Source organism: Bubalus bubalis, chromosome 22 (assembly GCF_019923935.1).
Source record: "Bubalus bubalis isolate 160015118507 breed Murrah chromosome 22, NDDB_SH_1, whole genome shotgun sequence".
Classification (NCBI taxonomy): domain Eukaryota; kingdom Metazoa; phylum Chordata; class Mammalia; order Artiodactyla; family Bovidae; genus Bubalus; species Bubalus bubalis.
The window spans coordinates 6,047,867-6,070,097 of NC_059178.1; the positions used below are offsets into that span (position 1 = coordinate 6,047,867).

General features: G+C 38.6%; 1 protein-coding gene across 4 annotated transcripts in view; it reads right to left on the reverse strand.

Annotated features, from left to right (window-relative positions):
* Positions 1–22,231, reverse strand: part of WDR7 (WD repeat domain 7) — a 354,190-nt gene that overhangs the window by 135,275 nt on the left and 196,684 nt on the right. For all 4 annotated transcript variants that reach the window (XM_006055285.4, XM_044934616.2, XM_044934618.2 and 1 more), the window contains one exon: positions 19,439–19,660. In XM_006055285.4, coding sequence (XP_006055347.2) covers positions 19,439–19,660 — 222 coding nt within the window. The remainder of the gene's footprint in view (positions 1–19,438; positions 19,661–22,231) is intronic.

A 22,231-nucleotide genomic window follows, 5' to 3' on the forward strand; every position in this document is an offset into this window, starting at 1 on the left:
CTGATCTAGTGGCTTGGATCTGACGCTTTCCCCGCCACCTCCCAGCCCAGTCTCTGGCTGGGAACCCAAGGCCCGCTCCAAGCCGTTGCAGACCAAGGCCACCCAAGATCATATCAATTTGCTTTACTGACCTGATGTTCTTCTACATCACAGCAGATCTAAGACTTTGGTGTCAGGTTGAACCATATGAAATGGCCAATATTTAATCATCTCTGACTTTCAAGAACGGCAACTCACGAGATACAGGGTAACAATTTACATTTCGTAGTCCCTACTATCACTCTCCCTTATATGCTTTTAAAGAGAAGAGTCACACAGGCTTCCATCTTCACACACCTGGGTGACTACTGACACAAGATTAAGGGAGGCATTAGAGGGGAAGAACAGCAACTTTTCATCTTTTATATTCATTGAAAAAAATAGTCTATGATTATATATACATGTGTTATATAAATGTCCACAAAGGCAAAACTCTGCTTTGCAGTTACCAAAACTAGCTTGACTGACAGCCTAGAGTTTCAGCATAATGCTTTCTGGGGAGTGAAAAGAGCATGGGTGAAAAGTGTATATAATCATATAATATTGCTGTGCTTCAGCAGTGGCAGGATCAATATTTTAGGACTTGTGCTACTGCCCAGATTCTCTTCACTTCCCAGAAGCAGAGCAGCCTGTTCCACTCCAGCCAACGGCCTGATGAAGCTCCGGAGGTCACAGAACCGACAGTGGAGACCTTCAGAGCAGACTGCTCTGTAACGTGATGGGCAGTCAAAGTAGAATTTTAAATGAGCTTGGGCTTAGCATTATACATTACCTTCTCTCAGCTCGAAATTCTTTTCAAGTGCTTAAAAGTCTGAAGAATCCTCTACATGCCAGGAACATTTCTTCTTGAAATCATTTGATACGAAAACACCAGTAAATTCTGTTTGCCGTTTTTATTCTTTCTTAAATCCCAGGAATGCTGTCCCGGTGAAAAGACAACTGCGGCTAGAATGGAGGCACTGCGGCAATTGTACAACACGTAATGGAGCTGGACTGCCTTTTCTATTTTGGAGAAAATACACTGTAATGTCCACTGGGACCGAGGATAAGAGATGATAGGAGCCATTTCTTCACGCTGATAAAGTAGCCAGTAGCAGGCCCAGAAATCCATAGCAATTAAAAAGCAAATAAAAGTTAAATACAGAATTTGTACATCTGCTGTACATTATCATCAAAGATCTGATCTTGCTAACAAATCATTAATTATTCTTATCACTAACAAACATCCCTGGGAGTAGTGCGTAAGTGATAGGGCATTACTAGGCCACTGAAATGCAGATTTGGGGGTCATAGTCACAAGCATCCTTAATTTATCCAGAAATGCAAAATGGGGTTAGTTGCGCTGATCATACTAAGGTAGAGTTCAGTTCTGCAAGGCCTCGTCTAGTGGAGTTTTCGATCTCCCCTTGTCAGCAGCTTCGTGACTATGTTGCCTAGAGGCCTTCACAGCCATGGCAAGGGGGCTTCTCAGAAAGAGGAGACAAAGTAGAGAACAATTTCTGGGTCAGTCTCTGAAAACTTATAAAGTAATATTTGTGCTTGTACCAGTTGCTCGGTGGTGTCCGACTCTGAGAGACCCTGTGGACTGTACATGGAATTTTCCAGGGAAGAATACTAGAGTGGGTTGCCATTTCCTACTCCAGGGGATCTCCCTATGGAAGCTCCCCAAAATACTACTACTATAAGTCCACTAAAAATAGTTATGGAAAATGTGAAAGTGAAAGTCACTCAGTCCTGTCCAACTCTTTGCGACCCCATGGACTATATAGTCTGTGGAATTCTCCAGGCCAGAACACTGGAGTGGGTAGCCTTTCCCTTCTCCAGGGGATCTTCCTAACCCAGGGATCAAACCCAGGTCTCCCATACTGCAGGCGGATTCTTTACCAGCTAAGCCACAAGGGAAGCCCATGGAAAACATACTTAGCTCATTATAAAGCACCAAGCAGAGAATGAAACTGTAGTTATTTGAAAGTTCTGACTTATGATACTACATCATAGTATTATAACAATAAATTAATCCTTCTGGGCCAGTTATCAATTCGTGTATATTACATATATTTGGGGGGTGTGTGTAAACACACACATCACACACTAAGTTGCTTCAGTTGTGTCCGACTCTTTGTGACCCTTTGGATGGTAGTCTGCCAGGCTCCTCGATCCATGGCATTCTCCAGGGGATCTTCCTGACCCAGGGATTGAACCCACGTCTCCTGCACTGGCAGACGGGTTCTTTATCACTAGTGCCATCCGGGAAGTCTATATATACGTGTGTGTATGTGTATGTAGCGCCAAATATCCCAGCTCTAAATTCATGGTTGTCACCCCCTACACAAGCCCCACCTTGTAATCCTGGCCTTAGACTCTGTAAACGTCCCCTTTGCCAGGGGGCAAGACACTAAGCCTTGTCAGCAGAGGTCCACGGAGCGAGGAGCGAGAGGACGGCCTGCCCTCCCGAGCGGCCCCGCGCAGCCCCCAGGAGATGGGGGCGGCTCCCCAGGATGGCCAGCCTGCGGCCTCCAGAGGCGGACCACTCCAGAGGTGGCCCTCCAGGGACCTCAGGACCGGCTCCACCTGCCCGCACTCTCGGGCAGCAGTGGGCCACTTGTGCCCATGCCCTCTGGGAGGGTTCTTCACCACCCACAGGCGGGGTGCTCCCGTGTAATCACCTTGGTGGAGGGTGTCTCCTGGTCTTCAACTCCTTTATTACCCATTTTACCCCACCCTAGAAGAGGTGAGAGCTGACATTTTGCATGTGCTCCTGGGCCCTAAGAGTTTCTTCTACCGCTCTTAATAGTTAATCACTTCCTACGCATAAGCAACCCTTCACCATTTTTTCTGTTCAGAAAAAACAGAACATCAGTTCCATTCAGAACTGTTCTGGGTTCTGTTCTAATACACCTCCCTTCTTTCTCATCTCCCTTCAAGAATTATCAGGAACCAGCATCACACTGTCCCAAAGTAATTGCTTTTAGTTTTGGGATGGAGATACTATGCCGCTCTTACAGTCTTCCAGAAGATTCTACTTCCTCCTTCCTTCACATAATTGGAAGTAGCACATTTCAGACACTATGAGAGCTCTCCAATGTCCAGCCAAATTTAATCTATGGATGACAAGATGAAACTTTTTATCACAGTAAATATATGCTAAAATGACTAAATCAAAATGTCATTCACAAAACTAAATAACGTTTACTTTATATATATATATATACATGTTCAGTGAGTTCAATTCTGAGATCATTTATTAATCACGATGTTAACCCTATTTGCTTAAAGGAGAAAATCTAGAGATTAGGGGGCATAAGTCAGATAAACATCACTTAGGCATATACACAATTCAAAACCTAGAGCTTATATTGAATTCTCATAATTATTCTTCAAAATACGTGTTTATCAACATGTCAACACCTTTCCAATGTAAAATAAACACTCATTTATTTTTAAATGTTATATGATGATCAGAAAAGTTTAACACAGAGGGTACAGCATGTGTTTATAACCCACTGGACATGGTTCAACATGACTTTCTAACTTGTACAACTCAGCATGACATTTTTAACAGTAAAACAGAAAAAGGAAGCTAATAAATGAGAGGCATGCTGTACTGGGACCTAATTTCCATGGGCAGCTGAGGAAAAACTGTAGATGCAAAATAAAAGATGCCTTAAAAGTTTCAGAAATGTCGGGCAATGCCTTAGAAACACATTTATTGCATCTCTAATACCAGAGCTTACAAAAGATTTTTTCCTTTTTTCCTATGACTAGCAATAAATAAAATTCAGAGTATGGAAATATTTACTTTGCTATTTTCTCTCAACTTAATTTCATGTACTACCCCAGGGAAGGACACATCTAATTAAATGCTGACTTGAAAGTAAGAAGCATTGGTATTTAATGGACATAGACTAAAACTAAATTGAAAAAATTTGCTTTGTCTTCCAAAACCTACCTACTAATACAATGATATGTTCTAAGAATCGCTAATTATTATGCTTTTATTTTTAAACCTATGAGTAAAATGGTGCTAGACTTTCTATCCACAGATTATATAATACACTTGGAAAACAGGGAGGGCAGGATACTAGGGATGGAAACCATAGAAAAATAAAACTGCAATTTTAAATTCTGAACATTCTCAGCTACTTTAAAATATAGTATTGCTTATATTACTATAAAAAATACAAATCTGTCTTTATACTACCACCTATGGGAAACTGCCATTTTAAAAACTTTTTATTTTTAAATAATTTAAGGCTCACAGAAAAGATGCATAAATAGAAAGGGAATTCACAGATACTCTTCACCCAGCTTTCTCTGATGTGAAGAACTTATATAACCACCTTATGATTACCAAAGCTAAGAAATTAATATTGGTGAACTATTACTGCCTAAACTACAGACTTTATTTGAATTTTCCAATGTCCTTTTCTTCTTCCAATATCCATCCCAGAGTATCACACTGTGTTTAGTTGTTGTGTCTCTTTGTGTCTGCGTGCTCTGCTGCTGCAGCTGCTAAGTCACTTCAGTTGTGTCCGACTCTGTGTGACCCCATAGATGGCAGCCCACCAGGCTCCCCCGTCCCTGGGATTCTCCAGGCAAGAACACTGGAGTGGCTTGCCATTTCCTTCTCCAATGCATGAAAGTGAAAAGTGAAAGTGAAGTTGCTCAGTCGTATCCAGCTCTTAGCGACACCATGGACTGCAGGCCACCAGGCTCCTCCATCCATGGGATTTTCCAGGCAAGAGTACCGGAGTGGGGTGCCATTGCCTTCTCCGTGTGCGTGCTCAGTTGTGTCCAACTCTTTGTAACTCCTTGGACTGTAGCCCGCCAGGCTCCTCTGTCCATGGGATTTTCCAGGCAAGAATAATGGAATCAGTTCCCATTCCTTCCTCCAGGGGATATTTCCAACCCAGGGACGGAAACTGCATCTCTTGTATCCCCTGCATTGGCAGGTAGATTCTTTACCACTCTGCCATCTGGGAAGCCCCTGTGTCTCTTTAGTCTCCTCCAATCTGTGATGAGCAATTTCATATACTTAACCTTGCTTTTCATGACACATTTGATGAATACTCATCAGTCATTTTGTAGACTGTCTCTCAGTCTGATGTTTTCTAACAATTACAGACAGTCACAGTTCAGTTGCTCAGTTGTGTCCGACTGTTTGTGACCCCATGAATCACAGCACACCAGGCCTCCCTGTTCATCACCAACTCCTGGAGTTTACTCAAATTCATGTCCATCGAGTCGGTGATGCCATCCAGCCATCTCATCCTCTGTCGTCCCCTAACAATTAGACTATGGCTATACATTTCTGGCTGAAATACCACCAAAGTGATGTTGTGTCCTTCTCTGTGTATCATATCCGGGAGAGAATGCTGTCGATACATCTTGTTACTGACAAGGTTCCCCTTGATCTCTTGGTCATCGTAACCAATAACAGTGGAGAAAGCCAATTTCCCATTGTAACTGATAAATTTCTTGGGAGAAGATCCTTTAAGGCCATGTTAATATACTGATTTTAGCATCCACCTGTGCATTTTGTCAGTGGCAGTTAGCACTGTTGACTTTGCCTGATGGAGATTTCATATTTCCCTCATTTCTTCTATATGTCACCTTCACAGATCAGAAGGTTCACTAATTGTTAAGATGTCAATTTTCTCCAAATTTAACTACAGATTCAGAGGAATTCCAATCAAAACTCTAACAGGCTTTAAAAAAAAATGGCAAGGAGATTCTAAAATTTTATCAAACCACAAAAGAATTAGAATAACCAAAACAATTCTATAACAGTAAAACAGTAAGTTGGAAGACTTCTGCTGCTGCTACTGCTGCTGCTAAGTCGTGTCCAACTCTGTACGACCACATAGACGGCAGCCCACCAGGCTCCCCCGTCCCCGGGATTCTCCAGGCAAGAACACTGGAGTGGGTTGCCATTTCCTTCTCCAATGCATGCAAGTGAAAAGTGAAAGTGAAGTCGCTCAGTCGTGTCCGACTCTTAGCAACCCCATGGACTGCAGCCTACCAGGCTCCTCCATCCATGGGGTTTTCCAGGCAAGAGTACTGGAGTGGGTTTGGAAGACTTCTACCTAATCTCAAAACTTACTTGAAAGCCACCATCTTCAAGACAGTATAGTATTAGTCAATAGACATAAATTAATGTCTATTAATTTATTATTATTATATATAATTATTTATTAATGAAAGAGAGGAGAGGATCTAGAAACAGACCTAACTGATTTGATTTTCAAAAAAGGAAACTGTCAAGAGGGAGGGGACCTATGCATACTTTATGGCTGATTTATGTTGTTGTATGGCAGAAACCAATACAACATTGTAAAGCAATTATCCACCAATTAAAAATAAATTTTAAAAAAGGTAACTGGGGGCATAAAAGAAAAAAAATGTTTTCAACAAAGGTTGCTAGAATTAAATTTCTGTATATGTATTTTTAAAAATTAACCCTCCCTCATATCATACTCAAAAATTAATTCCAACTAGAGCACAAAGCTATGGGCAAAAGCTAAAACTCTCAGAATAAAACATGGTGGGGGGAATCTTTGAGACGTTGGTATAGGTAAATACTTCTTACAATATAAAAAGCATGAAATGTAAGCAAAATAATTCATAACTTGTACTTCACTGAAATCAGAAAATTGTGTTCTTTGAAACAAATTGTTATGGTAATCAAAAGGCAATCATAGAATGGAAAAAAAAATTTACTTCACACATTTAAGCTTTTCTAGACAATGCAAAGATAGAGTACACTCACAGGAGAGTGTACCCAGTTGCTTTACAAAGAGCTTAAACCAATTTACACTCCACAGCGTGGAGTGTAGAGTCCTACTTGCTGCTAATCGTCACCAAAATGTAATAATGTCACACTTCAATCTTTCACTTTGGTAGATGAGAAATGATAGATCATTTGGTTTTTAATTTGCATTTCCCTTAGAATAGACTTTATCATCTTTTCAGAGATTTCTTAGCCATTCTCATTTCTTTTTGTGAAGTGCTTTTTCAGTCTTTACCCATTTTTCCGCTCTGCATTTGTCTTTGTCTTACTCAGTTATGTGTGTGTGCGCGTGTGTGTGTTTAACAGTCTCTGTCAGTTACCTGTGTCATAAACACCTCTTTCCTCTCTTGCTTTACTGTTTGTTTTTAAAAGGCATTGTTAATTACAGAGGTTTCTAATTTTAACATAGTTGAATTTATTCATCGACCTTATTATTTGGTTGGGCTTTCTGTCACCTGTTTGCAAAACTGGTTCCCCATTCCAAGGTCACGTTTTCCTGTATCATCTTTTTAAAGTATTATGGTTTTGAGCTTTAATATTTACATCTTTAAATCCATATAAAATTGATGTGGTTTTTTTTTTTTTGGCTATCATGGGCATGAGGAATCCAGTTTCATTATTCTTCCTTATGAATAGCCAATGGCAAGTATACCATATATCAAAAATTCTACCCTTTATTTTACTGATCTTCAATGCCAGACTATAAAGAATCAAAGTCCTCTGTATGTATAGAATCACTTCTGTGCTGTCTATTCTGCTCCATAGGTCTACTGGTTTAATCTGCAGCAAGATAACACGATATGAATTGCTATAAATTTATAATAACATTTGATATAAGTAAGGAAAAACCTCCACCTTGTTCTTCTACTTTAGAAATGTCATAGCTTTTCTTAGCTCATTGTCTTCTCATATACATTTTAGAATCAGCTTGTCAAGCTGAATAAAAATAAACAATAACAAAGACCCTATTGGTATTTTGTTTGAAATGGTATTGAATTTATGAAAACTGACATTCTTATGATACTGGGTACACTTATCCATAACAGTGTATATCTTCCTATTTATTTAGGTCTTTAAAAACTTTTTCAATAAAATTAAAATTATTTTTCTAAAAACACTGTATATTCTTCATTAAGTTAATGCCTAGAAATATTTTCTATTTTTACAGTACTGTATAGGTTGATTTTTTTTTAATAATTATGTATTGCAAGGGGTTATAATTAGAATTAAATACTATTTGTAAAGTGCCTAACATAGTGACTGGTATATTGTTAGTGCTAATATGTGTTTTCTGAATAAAACAAAATAAATCACATATTCCATTGTGTTAATTTTAGAATCATTTGACTATTAAAATTAGCAGTGTTGAGATTTTAGTGTTTGTGTGAGATTTATATATTAATTTGGAAACAACTGTGATATTTACCAAATGGAATTCTCTTATCCATCCAAGAACTACATGCCTCTTTATTTAGTCAAATATTACTTTATTTCTCTCAGTGATATGTTGCCGTTTTTCCATATTTCTTAAGTTTATTCTTAGCTATGAGCTATGGGGCTTCTTTTAGTTGCCATAATTATTGAGATCTTAAAAATATTTGTAAAATATGAACATCTATTTATTATTTTATTTTAATTACACAAATATCCACTTACTGTAAAGAAAAAATAAGGTTTTAAACAAGTATTTCTAGTAAATCTTCCTAACCCCAAATCCTGTAATTATTGGATAAGCTGCATATTTTGGCATCTTCATTCCTTCTATGATAAAACACCTGCCTATAAATTTAATCTTTTTTTAGACTGGGCTGTCTTTTTCTTCCCGGTTTTTAGGGTCTAGTTTGAAGGGTCTTTCAAAAAATGATGATTCTCTGCATTTTCTATTTTGTTTATTATTATATAAAGAAACCCTACTGATTTTTGAGTATTTGTGTGGCTAGTCAGTCATCTAGATATCCTTGAGTGATAAGATCTACCTTATGTCTTAAAACCATCACTACCATGATGGCTATGTTTAAAATTGCACTATAAAGGGATAAGAGCAGAAGCTGGAAGACTTGGCAGTAATACTGGTGAGAAATGAAGGTTTCTAACCAGGGTGATAACAGTAAAAGTGGCAGACAGTAGCTGAATTTTGGATATATTTTGAAGGTAGAGCCAATAAGAGTTCCTGATGGATAAGATGTCAGAGAGAGGAAGGAATTAGGGGTGGGCTCCCCTGGTGGCTCAGACGGTAAAGTGTCTGCCTGCAATGTGGGATACCTGGGTTCGATCCCTGGGTCGGGAAGATCCCCTGGAGGAGGAAATGACAACCTACTCTAGTACTCCTGTCTGGAAAATCCCAAGGACGGAGGAGCCTGGTAGGCTACAGACCATGGAGTCACAAACAGCCGGACACGACTGAGCGACCTCACTACCATATCTTATCACTAAGAAAGTGGAAAGAAAATAATTATCAACTGAGCTGGGGAAGGCTGCAAGCAGAGCAGGTTTGAGTGGGCAAATCAAGAATTTTTATTTTCATCGTGTTTTTGAAGGATGGATAATTTCTAGTTTTCAGTTATTTGGTGTTTTGTTTTGCTTTTAAGAATCTAACTCTGTTTTGGCAGTTTCTCTTTATAGAAACAATGTCACACCAGTGCCGCTGTGCTTGAAGGAGTGTTAAGAGCACAGGCAGTTACTGAGCCACCTGTATGGAGCCCCAGGACCCTAAGAACATAATCTGTAAAGCAAAGGCATAAGGAAGGAGCTCTGTATTTCCTGATCTCGTTCAGGTTCTCTAGTGGGCTTCCACTCTGGAAGCTCCCAGTTGAACTGGCTCACACCAACAAGTTCACCAGCACTTACTGTGTGATCATGGAAGCCAGAGTATAAAACATTCAAACAGTCTTAGGCTCCCAACATTCCACATCCTTGGGAATTGTGTTTTTGAAGGACACTGCACAGAATCTACAAACAAGCTTACAAAATGTCTCTGTTTACTTCTTACAAAAAGCTTTCTAAGGGTACGCAGAGTCGGATAAGACTGAGTAACTGAACTGAAGGGTACTGTCAGAAGTTCCACAGCTTTTGAAAAGGTTAGACTAGATGCTCGCCTTTGTCCCCTTCGGCTATGAAACTGCTTGAGCTTACAGAATTAAATATGTTAATTACAGCGACCCCGGAGTACATAATTAGGACAGACAAATGTGAAGGAATGCTTCTTCAGAGCTGTCAGAAAACTTTAGACCAAGGTTATTTAGTATCGGATATAAGAAAGTCCTATTCAAAATAAAAGGTGCGGGGTGGGGTTGCCACTAGCAATACAAAGCTCAAACCTGCCACTAGACCTGCGACTCAGTCAAGGTAAGTATGATGTACATGAGATGGTTGGCAGGGATTTATACCAAGGCTGTATCACATTCTAGACCCCCCAAAATGGTATAATGTCTTTGTACTACATTCTTAAAGGATACAGACCTCAGAGTACCATAGATGCTATATTTAGCTACTGAAATATTTTTAACAAAGTCACTTTAAAACCCTTTCGTACATTAAATGGCAAGAAAGGGCCACTAACAAAGGAGTCAAATAATGTACAGGAAGGTTGACAGATTTTTTTTTCTGTAAGTAGCCAGATAATAAAAAATCAGGGCTTGGTAGGCCATACAATCTCTACAGCAACTACTGCTACAGCGTGAAACAGCCAACGGGTATGTAAACAAGTAGACGTGGCTCTGTTCCAGTAACATTTTATTTGAAAAAAAAATGGGCAGGGGGCCAGGGTTGATTCACAGCTTTGGTTTGCTGAGCTGTGGCCTACAGTACAATCACATCAATACTACACAGGTCCACAAAGCGGGACATGTGTGGGGGATGAGTTTTGTGGAAATAATTGTAGCCTGGTAAGCTGGTAAGGGGTACCCATAGGAGGGATCACAGAAAAATTCTTTAAAGATGCTCAGCTTCAAACATGGCATGGCACTGGAATACTAGAACCTTTAAAAGCAGATTAACAATTGACAAAGAACAATGAAAGTAAGACAGGCAAGTTCAAGTGATAATAATAAACAGAAACCGTATAGTTAGGACAATAATAAATCACATAAATAATTTCATAGAACTGTGTAATTTTAGATGGAAGTGGCCTGAGAAATAATCTTGTCTAACTCACTTGTTTTATGGAAGAGGAACCTAAAATGCATAGTGCAGTAAATTAACAAAAAGAATTGCAAACTAAAGGTATTTTTGGAGAACAAGGATGGGATTACATCACCAAACAAGGGTTTTAATGCAAGTGTCAGATCACAGTTAAAACGATAAAGCTGTTATACAACATAAATTATTGATAAGTAAAAACAGAAGAGTAGTGAAATTTTCCATTTGATCTGAGCTTAGTATGTTGATGTGGTTAAAATGTGAAACAAGGTAATAAGTGGGTAGAAATTCATCCAAATTAATAATATACAAATATACAAGAATACAAATAAATAATTATAAAAATACGTAAGTGTTTTATTTCAACACTTACGGCCGAATATGGCTGTAATACAGCCGAAGAAAAGTGCATTTTTATATAAATCCTCTGGGAACCAACGTAGTTTACCACAAACAGTACGAATCAGTATGTATTGTAGCAAATAATATCATGGGCTTTGGAAGAAAAATTGCATTTGGATTCAAATCCTTTATAGGACAGATAACCTTAAGGAAGAAATCTAATTTTTAAGAGTATCTGCTCACTCATATATAAAATGTTGACAGTAATACCTACCTTATAAGATTTTAGGAAGATTTTTTCAAGTAGTCTATATACATATATATGTCATTTACATATAAATGTTCTAATACATAGCAGATGTATTTCTTTTCTTTATTCTTCTAGACACATTTCTGGTAACAATCATAATAACTAACGTTCAACTAACACTTATACGTCAGGCACTTTTCAAAGGGCTTTAGATACACTAATTTATTTATCCTCACAATACTCCTCAAGAGGTACATGACATTATTGTTCCTATTTTTCAGTTAAAGAAACAGAGGCTAAAGCATTTAAGGCCACAAAGCTACTGAGCAGTGAGTCAGAATTTAAACCCAAGCAATCCAGAATACTGAAACTCCAATAAAAAGGCTGAACTACCTAAAGAATTAGGTCTGAGAGTAATAGAAATGTTATTTATTCACTCTGATTAGTTCCCATTACCTCTTCCATTTTAAAATATAAAGAAAATTACAGTTTGTGCATCAAGGTAGTTTAGTGACCCAAACCACCATAGAACACTTAATGTCAAATAACTATAAGGACTTTGTCTTCTACTGGGTTTGTCTACTCTGGCTACAGATGAAAATTACATATGAAGCTTAAAAAAAATAACATAGATGTCCAAATCTCACCCCTGACATTTTAAATAGGAACTCCAGGGTAGGGCTCAGACACATGCATTTTCAAAACACTCCAGATATGATTTTAGTGCACAGCTAGAGTGAGAATTAGAGTTCTGAACACCAAAGATAACGATGGCAATGCAAGCCAAGTAGCATCTGGAACCAGGATAATTTTTCAAGGGAAAATTACCAACGAGAAGGAGCAGTAAAGAATAGGAACTGCTGACTGAGGACAATAAGAAGAGTGAATAAGGTGGACAGTGGGGTAAGAAGCCAGACAGAGGGGCAGGTTCACTTTCAGATGCCAGGAAGGCGAGTTACACCCGAGGAAAAGCAAACAGAAATGCAGTCTCTACAGCCACAACAGCAGCTCAGCAACACGATCTGAGGACTTACACGTGACCAGGGAAAAGGCCCATTTTTTTTGGTCATTGCTTATCCTTGCAAATGACACAATGCTTTCCTCATCATTGTTGCTGCTTTTTTTTCACAATTTGCCACTATTGTTAGTTTTGTTATTAACTGCAATTCAGTGACTTTGTCCCAATTTTGCTGATAAAACATCTGAGATTTGGCTTAACTTTTTCACCATAAGATCAGAAATAAAATTCATTATAACAACTCCAACAAAGATTAATGTAGTCATTATATAAAACATGCATGGTTAGAAAGCACACAAAGTAATCAGCGAATCATTTTCACAACAGTAGACCACACCAACTAAAATCAAGCATAGCACCAGAAGATGATTAATATAAAACTCTAAACATAGGTTTCATAGGATTAAGACATTGCTGCTGCTGCTAAGTCAGCATCAAATTGAGGCTTCCAATTTGTGGTATTACAGCTGAACTAATCAAGAGGGACACAAGTCTATTCTTGTTTACTATGATTTAAAAATCATAGTAACATAGGAGCCATTTATTCCAACAAACTCATGGGGTTCTTAACTGTTTATTTTAATGACTTTCTCTTGAGAATCGAATGGAATCTGGATCTTTTTTCCAGAACAGAAATGCAAGTGCCCATAAACAGCATCTCCCAGGCAACATCGTGACGCCATTCACCTTGGCCAGTAGAAGAGCCCTGGGTTTGCAGATTTCCTAAAGACCCACTATGGGGAAACGTTCATTCTCTTTCTCTAAGTTTTTCACACCTCAGATGTGAACTGTTCATAAGTATGGAGATGTGGATTTTGTACATGCTTATCTCTCTACAGCACCAGCACATCCCTAAACAAACGATTCAACAGGGCGCCTGTTTCCAGGTGAGCTGTGGCTCACTGACATGCGTGCCCTGTTCTGTCCGGCCCCATTTCTGAATCTCACTTGTTTATAAGACAAGACAACTGCATGAAATGGTGAACATACAGATTCAGATTTGGAAGACAGGTGTTCAAGTCCAGGCTTGATGCTTTTTTAGCAGTACGAGGTTAAAACGTTTGACCTATGCCTTCATTGTTTGTAAGAAGAAAGTTAAATTCAACTTCAGCAATCTTGAGTGAGTACTGAGCTGAGCTTCAGGGTCCTCATCTAATAAATGGTAACAGCATGTAACTGACATGTTTAGAAAATTAAATAAGATAATACATATGAAGAACATAGCAAAAAACCCTGGCACAGAGTAAATGCTCAGGAATCAACTCTTATTAATGTACCTCATATTGGATAAAATATCTGTCTTGCAGGGTAAAAAGAGATGCATGTGGACTTGGAATAAACACTGTTAAATAAATGGTGGTTTCTGTGGACGGAAGGGGGAGCTGGGACATAGGAGTGAGTGAAAGCCAGGAGAGGCGGCCCCTCCTCCCCTTGGCGACGGATGCACTCCCCAGGGTCTTGGGGGTGCTCATGGCTCAAAAGTATTGGCTGATTCCCTCTGTGGGATTTGCCCCAGGATGAAAAGAGTGGCCCACCCAAATCATACCCCTTCTTCAGGGCACCCCTGATTTAATGACTGAATGACCTGGAGATGTAAAGGCTGAGCCCCTAGACCTACTTTAGGACAAGTCTGAAGTCTATACCAGCTCCAGAGTTCCCAAGATCAACTGAAGCTTTCTAGGCAATTGAAATGCAATTCGCCTTCTCCCTCTGCTCAGCTTCTGTCTCTCCTTAAAGGTATTGAGTCCCCAGGAGAGTTCCGCACACAAGTGTGTCTCAGAGTCAGCTGCCTCGGGAAATGTCTTATGGCACCTGCCCAAAGTCAGAAAGCTAATGAGAGACCAAAATGAGATCTGCTAGACAGCAGATCATTCCACAGCATATCTGCCAGCATCATCCCACAATGAACGATCCAGAAGGGTGGGGTGGGGAGGGAGTGGAAGAGAGGTTCGGGAGGGAGGGGGCGTGGGTGCACCTGTGGCTGATTCTTGTTGACAGAAAACCACAAAATTCCGTAAAGCAAATATCCTTCAATTAAAAAAATAAAGTGGCAAAAAAAAAATGCTTCAAACAAAATATCTGACATTATAAACAGAGCTGTTTTAAAGAACTCTTTTATAAAAACATTTGTGCTTTGATTTATAAATGGAGAAATAACATATCATTTTAACCAAATTAGATGACTTTAAATATTACTTATTTGTATTTATTCTAATTTGTGTAAGAAATATGAATATCAATAAATCTCCCTTACCTTCTTTACTCAGAAAAAAAAAAAATGAGCAGAAGAGACTGAGTGAAAGGAGGAACCAAAAGCCCTATAAGGTAACATAAATGATTCCATAAAATATTCTAACCACATCTCATATGTGGAGCAGAATAAAAATGAAGGAAGATCCCTATTGAAGTTGAGCTGATAAGACACAAGAAAGCAATCATTCCTACTTAGAGCAGAAAACAGGAAGGTGAAGGAAGAGGGGAATTTCCTGGGATGCTTTCCATTTCACTTCAGAAGCAGAGACCAACTGGATCAAAAGGGGCTTCAAAGGTAGACAGTTTCTGCCTTTCATTTTATACAAGCGGAAACTGCACCCTAGAGGGTCACTTTGCTCCCCAAGGGTACAAGGTCACAGAGTAGCCTGGTCTAGGACTCAGTCTCCAGTCTTCCAGCTTTGTGTTCAATATGTGATTCTGATACTTTATGTAAAGAGTAACACCCACAAAAAAATTCATATAAATGCCAGCATGAGTATAAAATGTATCACAGGAACTTCCCTGGTGGTCCAACAGCTAAGACTCCACATACCCAATGCAAGGGGCCCTGGTTCGATCCCTGGTCAGGGAACTGGAGCCCACACGTCGCAACTGATGATCCTGCGTGCCAGAACGAAGATTAAAGACCTCATGTGCTACAACTAAGACCCAATGCAACCAAGTAAAAAACAAATATTTTTAAAAATTAACCAGTCAATCTAAGACGGAAATGGAAAAATTTTTAAATATAAAAACAAAAAAATAAAATGTATTATGAAAGTATGTCTAACTTTTGAATTAGGCATCAGTGTCTCTCCCCGCCCTCCCCACCAATGTGGATGATTGGAACTTGACTACGTTATGGGTTTTCACAGAATGTCTTTACAAGGAAGGTTAGAACTCCAGCAATTCAAGTTCACCAAATATTGTATCTTAATGCCCTTATCTCAGAATGAGGACAATAATTACTAACTCATTCAATAGGATGCCAGAAAGACTAAATATTTAATGGTAGCAACACATTTTAAATGTCACATAAACAAACACCACAGCGATACACGTAGCAACTGCTAGCGCGTTGGTATTACGCCGAACTGATTGCAAAGAGCCCAAGTGAGACACAGGAACATTTAGATACCTGACTATTTCCAATCAAGAGAGCAAGATTTAAACTGATACACCTGAAGTTTAATCAAGAAATCCCAATTCTTAGAAATCCCTATGTTAGGCAAATCTACCACCAAGAAATCTAAGACTTTTGGGAAAAAATAGGGGAATGGGATAGAAGTTAAAAGAAACTCATTATTACCTTTAAAGTACTTTTAAATTATTAAAATAGAATAGGGCAACCATAATATGTAAGAAATACCACAGGCATTTTATAGATTTTGAACTTGTTCCAGTAAGTACTATATCATTCACTTTTATATATGATTTCTGCTTTCTAGAAAACTCAGAATCTCTCTGTCCTCTGTTACAATGAAGTAATTATAAATATTATTTGCTAAGAATCACTACCTTCTGTCCTTTCCACATCTGCATTCTTTATCTAAAGTGCTCAAAGAACAAGTTTGGTTTTTAAAGACTTCACTGTTTTAAATGTTTGGGTAAATTTTATTTCCCTTGCTTGGAAAAGTGGAGGCAGCAAAAGTACCTCTGAAGCAGAGCTCAGCCCAGTTTCCCTCATGTCAGAGTTAGGCTTTGGGACCCCGTTGCAGAGAGTTAAAGTTCAGCTCCCTGAATTTTAACAAACCAAAGCGCAGTACTAAGACCCTTCCATTCCTTTATCAATTCCCAGGGCTTCTTTGAAAAATCTCCATTTCTACTGTGCTATATTTCTACTGTGCTTTTTAAAAATTATCTACTTCACCTAGCCTATTCTGTCTTTTTCTAGTTACATTAGTAATAATTTACAGATGAAACTATAAGTCAAGAGAAAAGACACACAGAAGCAAATTCATGAATATCAGAATTTTGAATACAGATAAACTGCAGTTAGTAAGCAGATGGCCACAAAACTAGCCTAGACAGGTAAGATGATGTGGTGTAAGCCAATCTCCTGTGTGTGCCCAGTCGCTAAGTACTGTCCCACTCTTCTGCGGGCCCATGGACTGTAGCCCACCACGCTCCTCTGTCCGTGGGATTTCCAGGCAAGAATACTGGAGAGGGTTATCATTTCCTTCTCCAGGGGATCTTTTCCAACCCAGGGATTGAACGCACGTCTCCTGTGTTGGCAGGTGGATTCTTTAACACTGAGCCACCTGGGAAGCCAAACTCATCTGCCTAACAACCAACTATTGGCTTGGGTGAAATTAGTCAGTGACTCATTGACTTATAATGCTCCTACATTTATACACAGATACTAAGATACCTGGCTTCACCAACTCAAGAGACATGAGTCTGAGCAAGCTCTGGGAAATAGTGAAGGACAGGGAAGCCTGGCGTGCTGCAGTCCATGGGGTCGCAAAGAATGAGACATGACTAAGCAACTGAACAACAGCAACAACCAAGATACAAAGCTGCATGAAAATTCCAGGGAAATAACATTTACGTTCACTTTCCTTGCAGGAAAACATACAAATGAACGCTGTGGAGGTATTATAAAAAACATGTTGGACTAAATCAGCAGTCTTCAAAACAGGTAACCCCTTTCAAAAGGGAGTGTCTTAAGTCTTTTCAAGGAAAATATAGTTTTTTAAGCACACATAGTCTTAAGACATAGTTAGTTTAAAGGAATTGATTTTTGGATGCTAAATATGCAAATTAACACCTTCCCTAAAACATTGAGGGTGGAAATTTTCTCTCAAAGAAAATAATCAAGGATGTAAAATTTTTGACATTGAAAGTTTGCCATGAAATTTTTTTTTAATGGATGATGATATGGCAGGTATCAAATAGTTATGCCAAATAGTCTATTGAATTAATTTAAAAGAATGAGTTTCATTTTTAAATCTCAATATCACAATATCTTCAAAATTTTATCTTTTGAAATTGTTCAAACTTATTATTAAAAAGTTTTAGCTGTCAGTACAAAACTGTGCAAGAGATTAGACATTTCTTGATACCCGCTAGAGAGATGGTGAGCAAAAAAGTTTGAAAGGCACCAGACTAAATCATGTCAAGGTTTCATTAACCTCTAATATTCTGATATCAAAATTCTAAACAAGGTGCTCTATATATAAGTCCTACTCTGTCTAGAGTGACACAGAAAGGTTGGGCCTATTAAAGAGCCCTTGGGAGTGTAGGTGAGATTTGAGCAGGGGTTTATGAATGGAAAACAGGAAACTTGAAGAACCCGGGAAATGATGAAGAGGCCCCTGCAGGAGAGGGGAAGCAGATGTGGCCAGGCAGAAAATAGGAAGACCAGGAGCTTTCAGGTCGCAAGAAACTTGGGTTCAAATTCAGGTTTTACTACATTTGGGCTGAGCCAGTTTGAAGAAATCCTCATTTCTATTTTGAAGATCAAATAAAGAGATAGAAAAGAAAGTGCTTTTTAAATTATAAACTAACAGCACTTGTTAGTCACTAAGCCCTTTTCAACCAGAAACCATGAGCGGTAGCAGTTTACATCATGGCCAAAAGCATGGGCTCTGGAACCAGTAGATTGTGTCGGGACAGAAGCTGCCAATTCCTGGAGGGACGATCTCAGCCCGGATGGGAGGGAGTGGGCAGGCAACCCAGTCTAGAACAGGGCTTTAGTAATAAAGCTACCAACATGACTCCTTGGTTTCTCAGAAAAAGTATGTGACAATGACCCAATGAACTTCTTAGCTAACAAAGTAGCATATATCTTTTCCCCTTGCTTAAATGTCAAAACTCCAAAAGAACACATTGCAATTTATGCTACAAAGAATATCTTGATGTATTTGGTAAATTATATTTGGTGGTTAAGGTGGTACATTTGTTAGAAATGATTCTGCATTGCGGTAGGAACATTCTGACCTTCACCTAAGGGCGTTCTGACAATAGGGTACCAAAGACCTCATTATAAAATATCCTGACCTATTACTAACATACCAAACACAGAACCAAAAGCAGCAATATGAGACAAACCCTTTAAGTGCTGACGTTTTTAGTCTTTTGAAAACTGTTACTGGAATATTTTTTAAATTATAGAAGTAATTCATAGTTCCTCATTCATGATCTTTAAAATACATTTTTTACATATATACATACATATTTATATATAAAATACATACATATATATTTATATATATAAATGCAGACATATATATTCATATACAAATGTATGTATATAGAAGACAAAGCTGGTCTTCCATACCTACCCCTGACTTTTCAAACCTTGTTCATGACAAGATGCATAGTTTTTCAAAAATTATTTTAGAAGTTAGAAGTTTTGGTTAAAGTCTTGACCAAAATGTAGAAACACAAAGCTCAGAAATGTGTTATTTTAAGAAAAGCATTTAAAAGCCCATGTTTTAACTTTTAAAAAGTCCCAGAACTATAACTACAGGGTAATGCTTTCCAATTTAATTTAAGCATTCTATTCGTGCTAAAACTCAGGATATGTTTGCTACTCTTAAGATATTTTCAATACATAATATGTATTGAGAAGCAATAGATCAACGTTAGGAATTTTTTAACTTACAAGTGTGTCTGGCCAGTGAGTAGTTGGATCCACCACTAGTCAAACCAAACCCTTCAGGAATCTGACTAGAGCTTCGAGGTCTAGTCAACAGTTTCGGAGGTTCAATTTCAGCACCAAATTCAGCTCCTATCACTCCCAGTAAAACAATAGCGGTAGCTTGCTTCCGTCTTTCCTCATAAGATGTGGAAATTTTTTTCATTTGTGGGACACTTGATAAGCAACCTGAAAACCAAAACATAAGAACAGAAATTAAAAGACTAGCAATATATATGATAAAAACATTCAAGACTGCTCGTTCACGAATGAACCGTCTTTTCAATAAATGGCACTGAAATGACTGGTTATCCATGTGCAAAAGAATGAATTTGGATTTCTACCTCTCATGATACAAGAAAATGAACTCAAAATCGATGACAGCCCTAAATATAGAGCTAAAACTAAATAACTTGCAGAAAAAATATAGATTAATATTTTCATGATTTGGGGGTAGGCAACGATTTCTTAGATATTATAGCAAAACATGAAAAAATTTTTAAATGTTTTCAAATTGAACTTCAATATTAAACACTTTTGAGCTTCCAATAACATAATCAGGAAACTAAAAAGAATGCACAGACTGAGAGAAAATTGTCAAATTGTATATCTAATAAGAGATCGTATCCAGAATACCTAAGAACCTCTTCAGACAACTCTATATTAAGAAAACCCAACTTTTAAAATCAGCAACTAATTTAAATAGGCATTTCCCCAAAGATACATGAATGGCCAATATGCACATTAAAGCTACTCAAAATCACTGATCATTAGGAAAATGAAAATGAAAACCTCAGTGAGATACCATTTTATATCCATTAGAATGGCTACAATTACAAGGACAGCCCATAACATGTATTGTTGAGCCTGTACAGAAATTCAAACTCTCATGCATTCCTGGTGGGAATGTAAAATGATACAACTACTTTAGAAAATAGTTTGGTAGTTAGAGTTATAACAGATGGCCCAGCAATCCCACTCCTTAGGTATCTACCCAAGGGGGGTAAAAACAAATGTACATATAAAGACGTGTACATGAACGTCCAGGCTTCCCTGGTGGCCCAGTGGTAAAGAATCTGCCTGCCGATTCAGGAGATGCAGAAGACGTGGGTTCGATCCCTAGGCTGGGACGATCCCCTGAAGTAGGAAATGGCAACCCACTCCAGTATTCTTGCCTGGAAAATTCCATGAACAGAGAAGCCTGTGGGGTGCAGTCTATGGAGTTGCAAAGAGTCGGACACAACTGAGCAACTGAGCGTGCACAATGATTGTCTACAACAGCATTACCCACAAGAACCAAAAAGTAGGAACAACAAAAGTCCATCAGTTGTTAAATAGCTAAACAAATGTGCTACATTCATCCAATAAAATATTATTCAGCAATAGAAACGAATGAAACATTAATACATGGTGCAATATGGATGTAAATATATGTACACAACCAACTTTATAAAATCCTAATATTTTCCATAAGTGTTTCAGATTTTAAAAAATAATTCAGTTCAGTTCAGTCGCTCAGTCATGTCCGACTCTTTGCAACCCCATGAATCGCAGCACGCCAGGCCTTCCTATCCATCACCAATTCCTGGAGTTCACTCAGACTCACGTCCATCGAGTCAGTGATGCCATCCGGCCATCTCATCCTCTGTCGTCCCCTTCTCCTCCTGCCCCCAATCCCTCCTAGTATCAGAGTCTTTTCCAATGAGTCAACTCTTTGAATGAGGTGGCCAAAGTACTGGAGTTTCAGCTTTAGCATCATTCCTTCCAAAGAAATCCCAGGGCTGATCTCCTTCAGAATGGACTGGTTGGATCTCCTTGCAGTCCAAGGGACTCCCAAGAGTCTTCTCCAACACCACAGTTAAAAAGCATCAATTCTTCAGCGCTCAGCCTTCTTCAAAGTCCAACTCTCACATCCATACATGACCACAGAAAAAACTACAGCCTTGACTAGACGGACTTCTGTTGGCAAAGTAATGTCTCTGCTTTTGAATATGCTATCTAGGTTGGTCATAACTTTCCTTCTAAGGAGCAAGCGTCTTTTAATTTCATGGCTGCAGTCGCCATCTGCAGTGATTTTGGAGCCCAAAAAAATGAGCTCAAAAAGTCTGACACTGTTTCCACTGTTTTCCCAAAAATTAACTAATGTGGATACAGCTAGTCTACTACGGGTTATATCTTGACTTTACTACACCTCTCTCTTACCCTAGAGGTCACCATGATTCTGACCTTATCAAATATTTTTTATCTATTATATAATCATATCAATGTTACCTGAAATGTATATTATCTTGCCTTGAACCATGCTTGCATTCCATCCATAAACTCTGGGTATATGGATGAATGAAAACCAGTAGGTAGGTAGGTAGGTAGGTAACAGGCCAACAGACAAACTCTGAAATAAATTTGCTCATAGAGGTTTTTGAGTGTACGCCCATGGGTAAGATTGAACTATTATTTTCTTTCTATGTACTATTCCTGTTGGCTCTTGGTAGGAATATAATACAAGTCTCTAAAACTGGGTTAACTTTTACTCCCCAGTCCTCTGAAAACAGTTAAAGAATCATTGAAGTTAGATGAAATTATTTACAATTATCAGGGCCTGTGGGCTTCCCTGGTAGCTCAGATGGTAAAGAATTTGCCTGCAATACAGGAGACCCGGGGTTCAATCCATGGGTCAGGAAGAACCCCTGGAGAAAGGAATGGCTACTCACTCCAGTATTCTTGCCTGGAAAATCTCATGGACAGAGGAGCCTGGTGGGC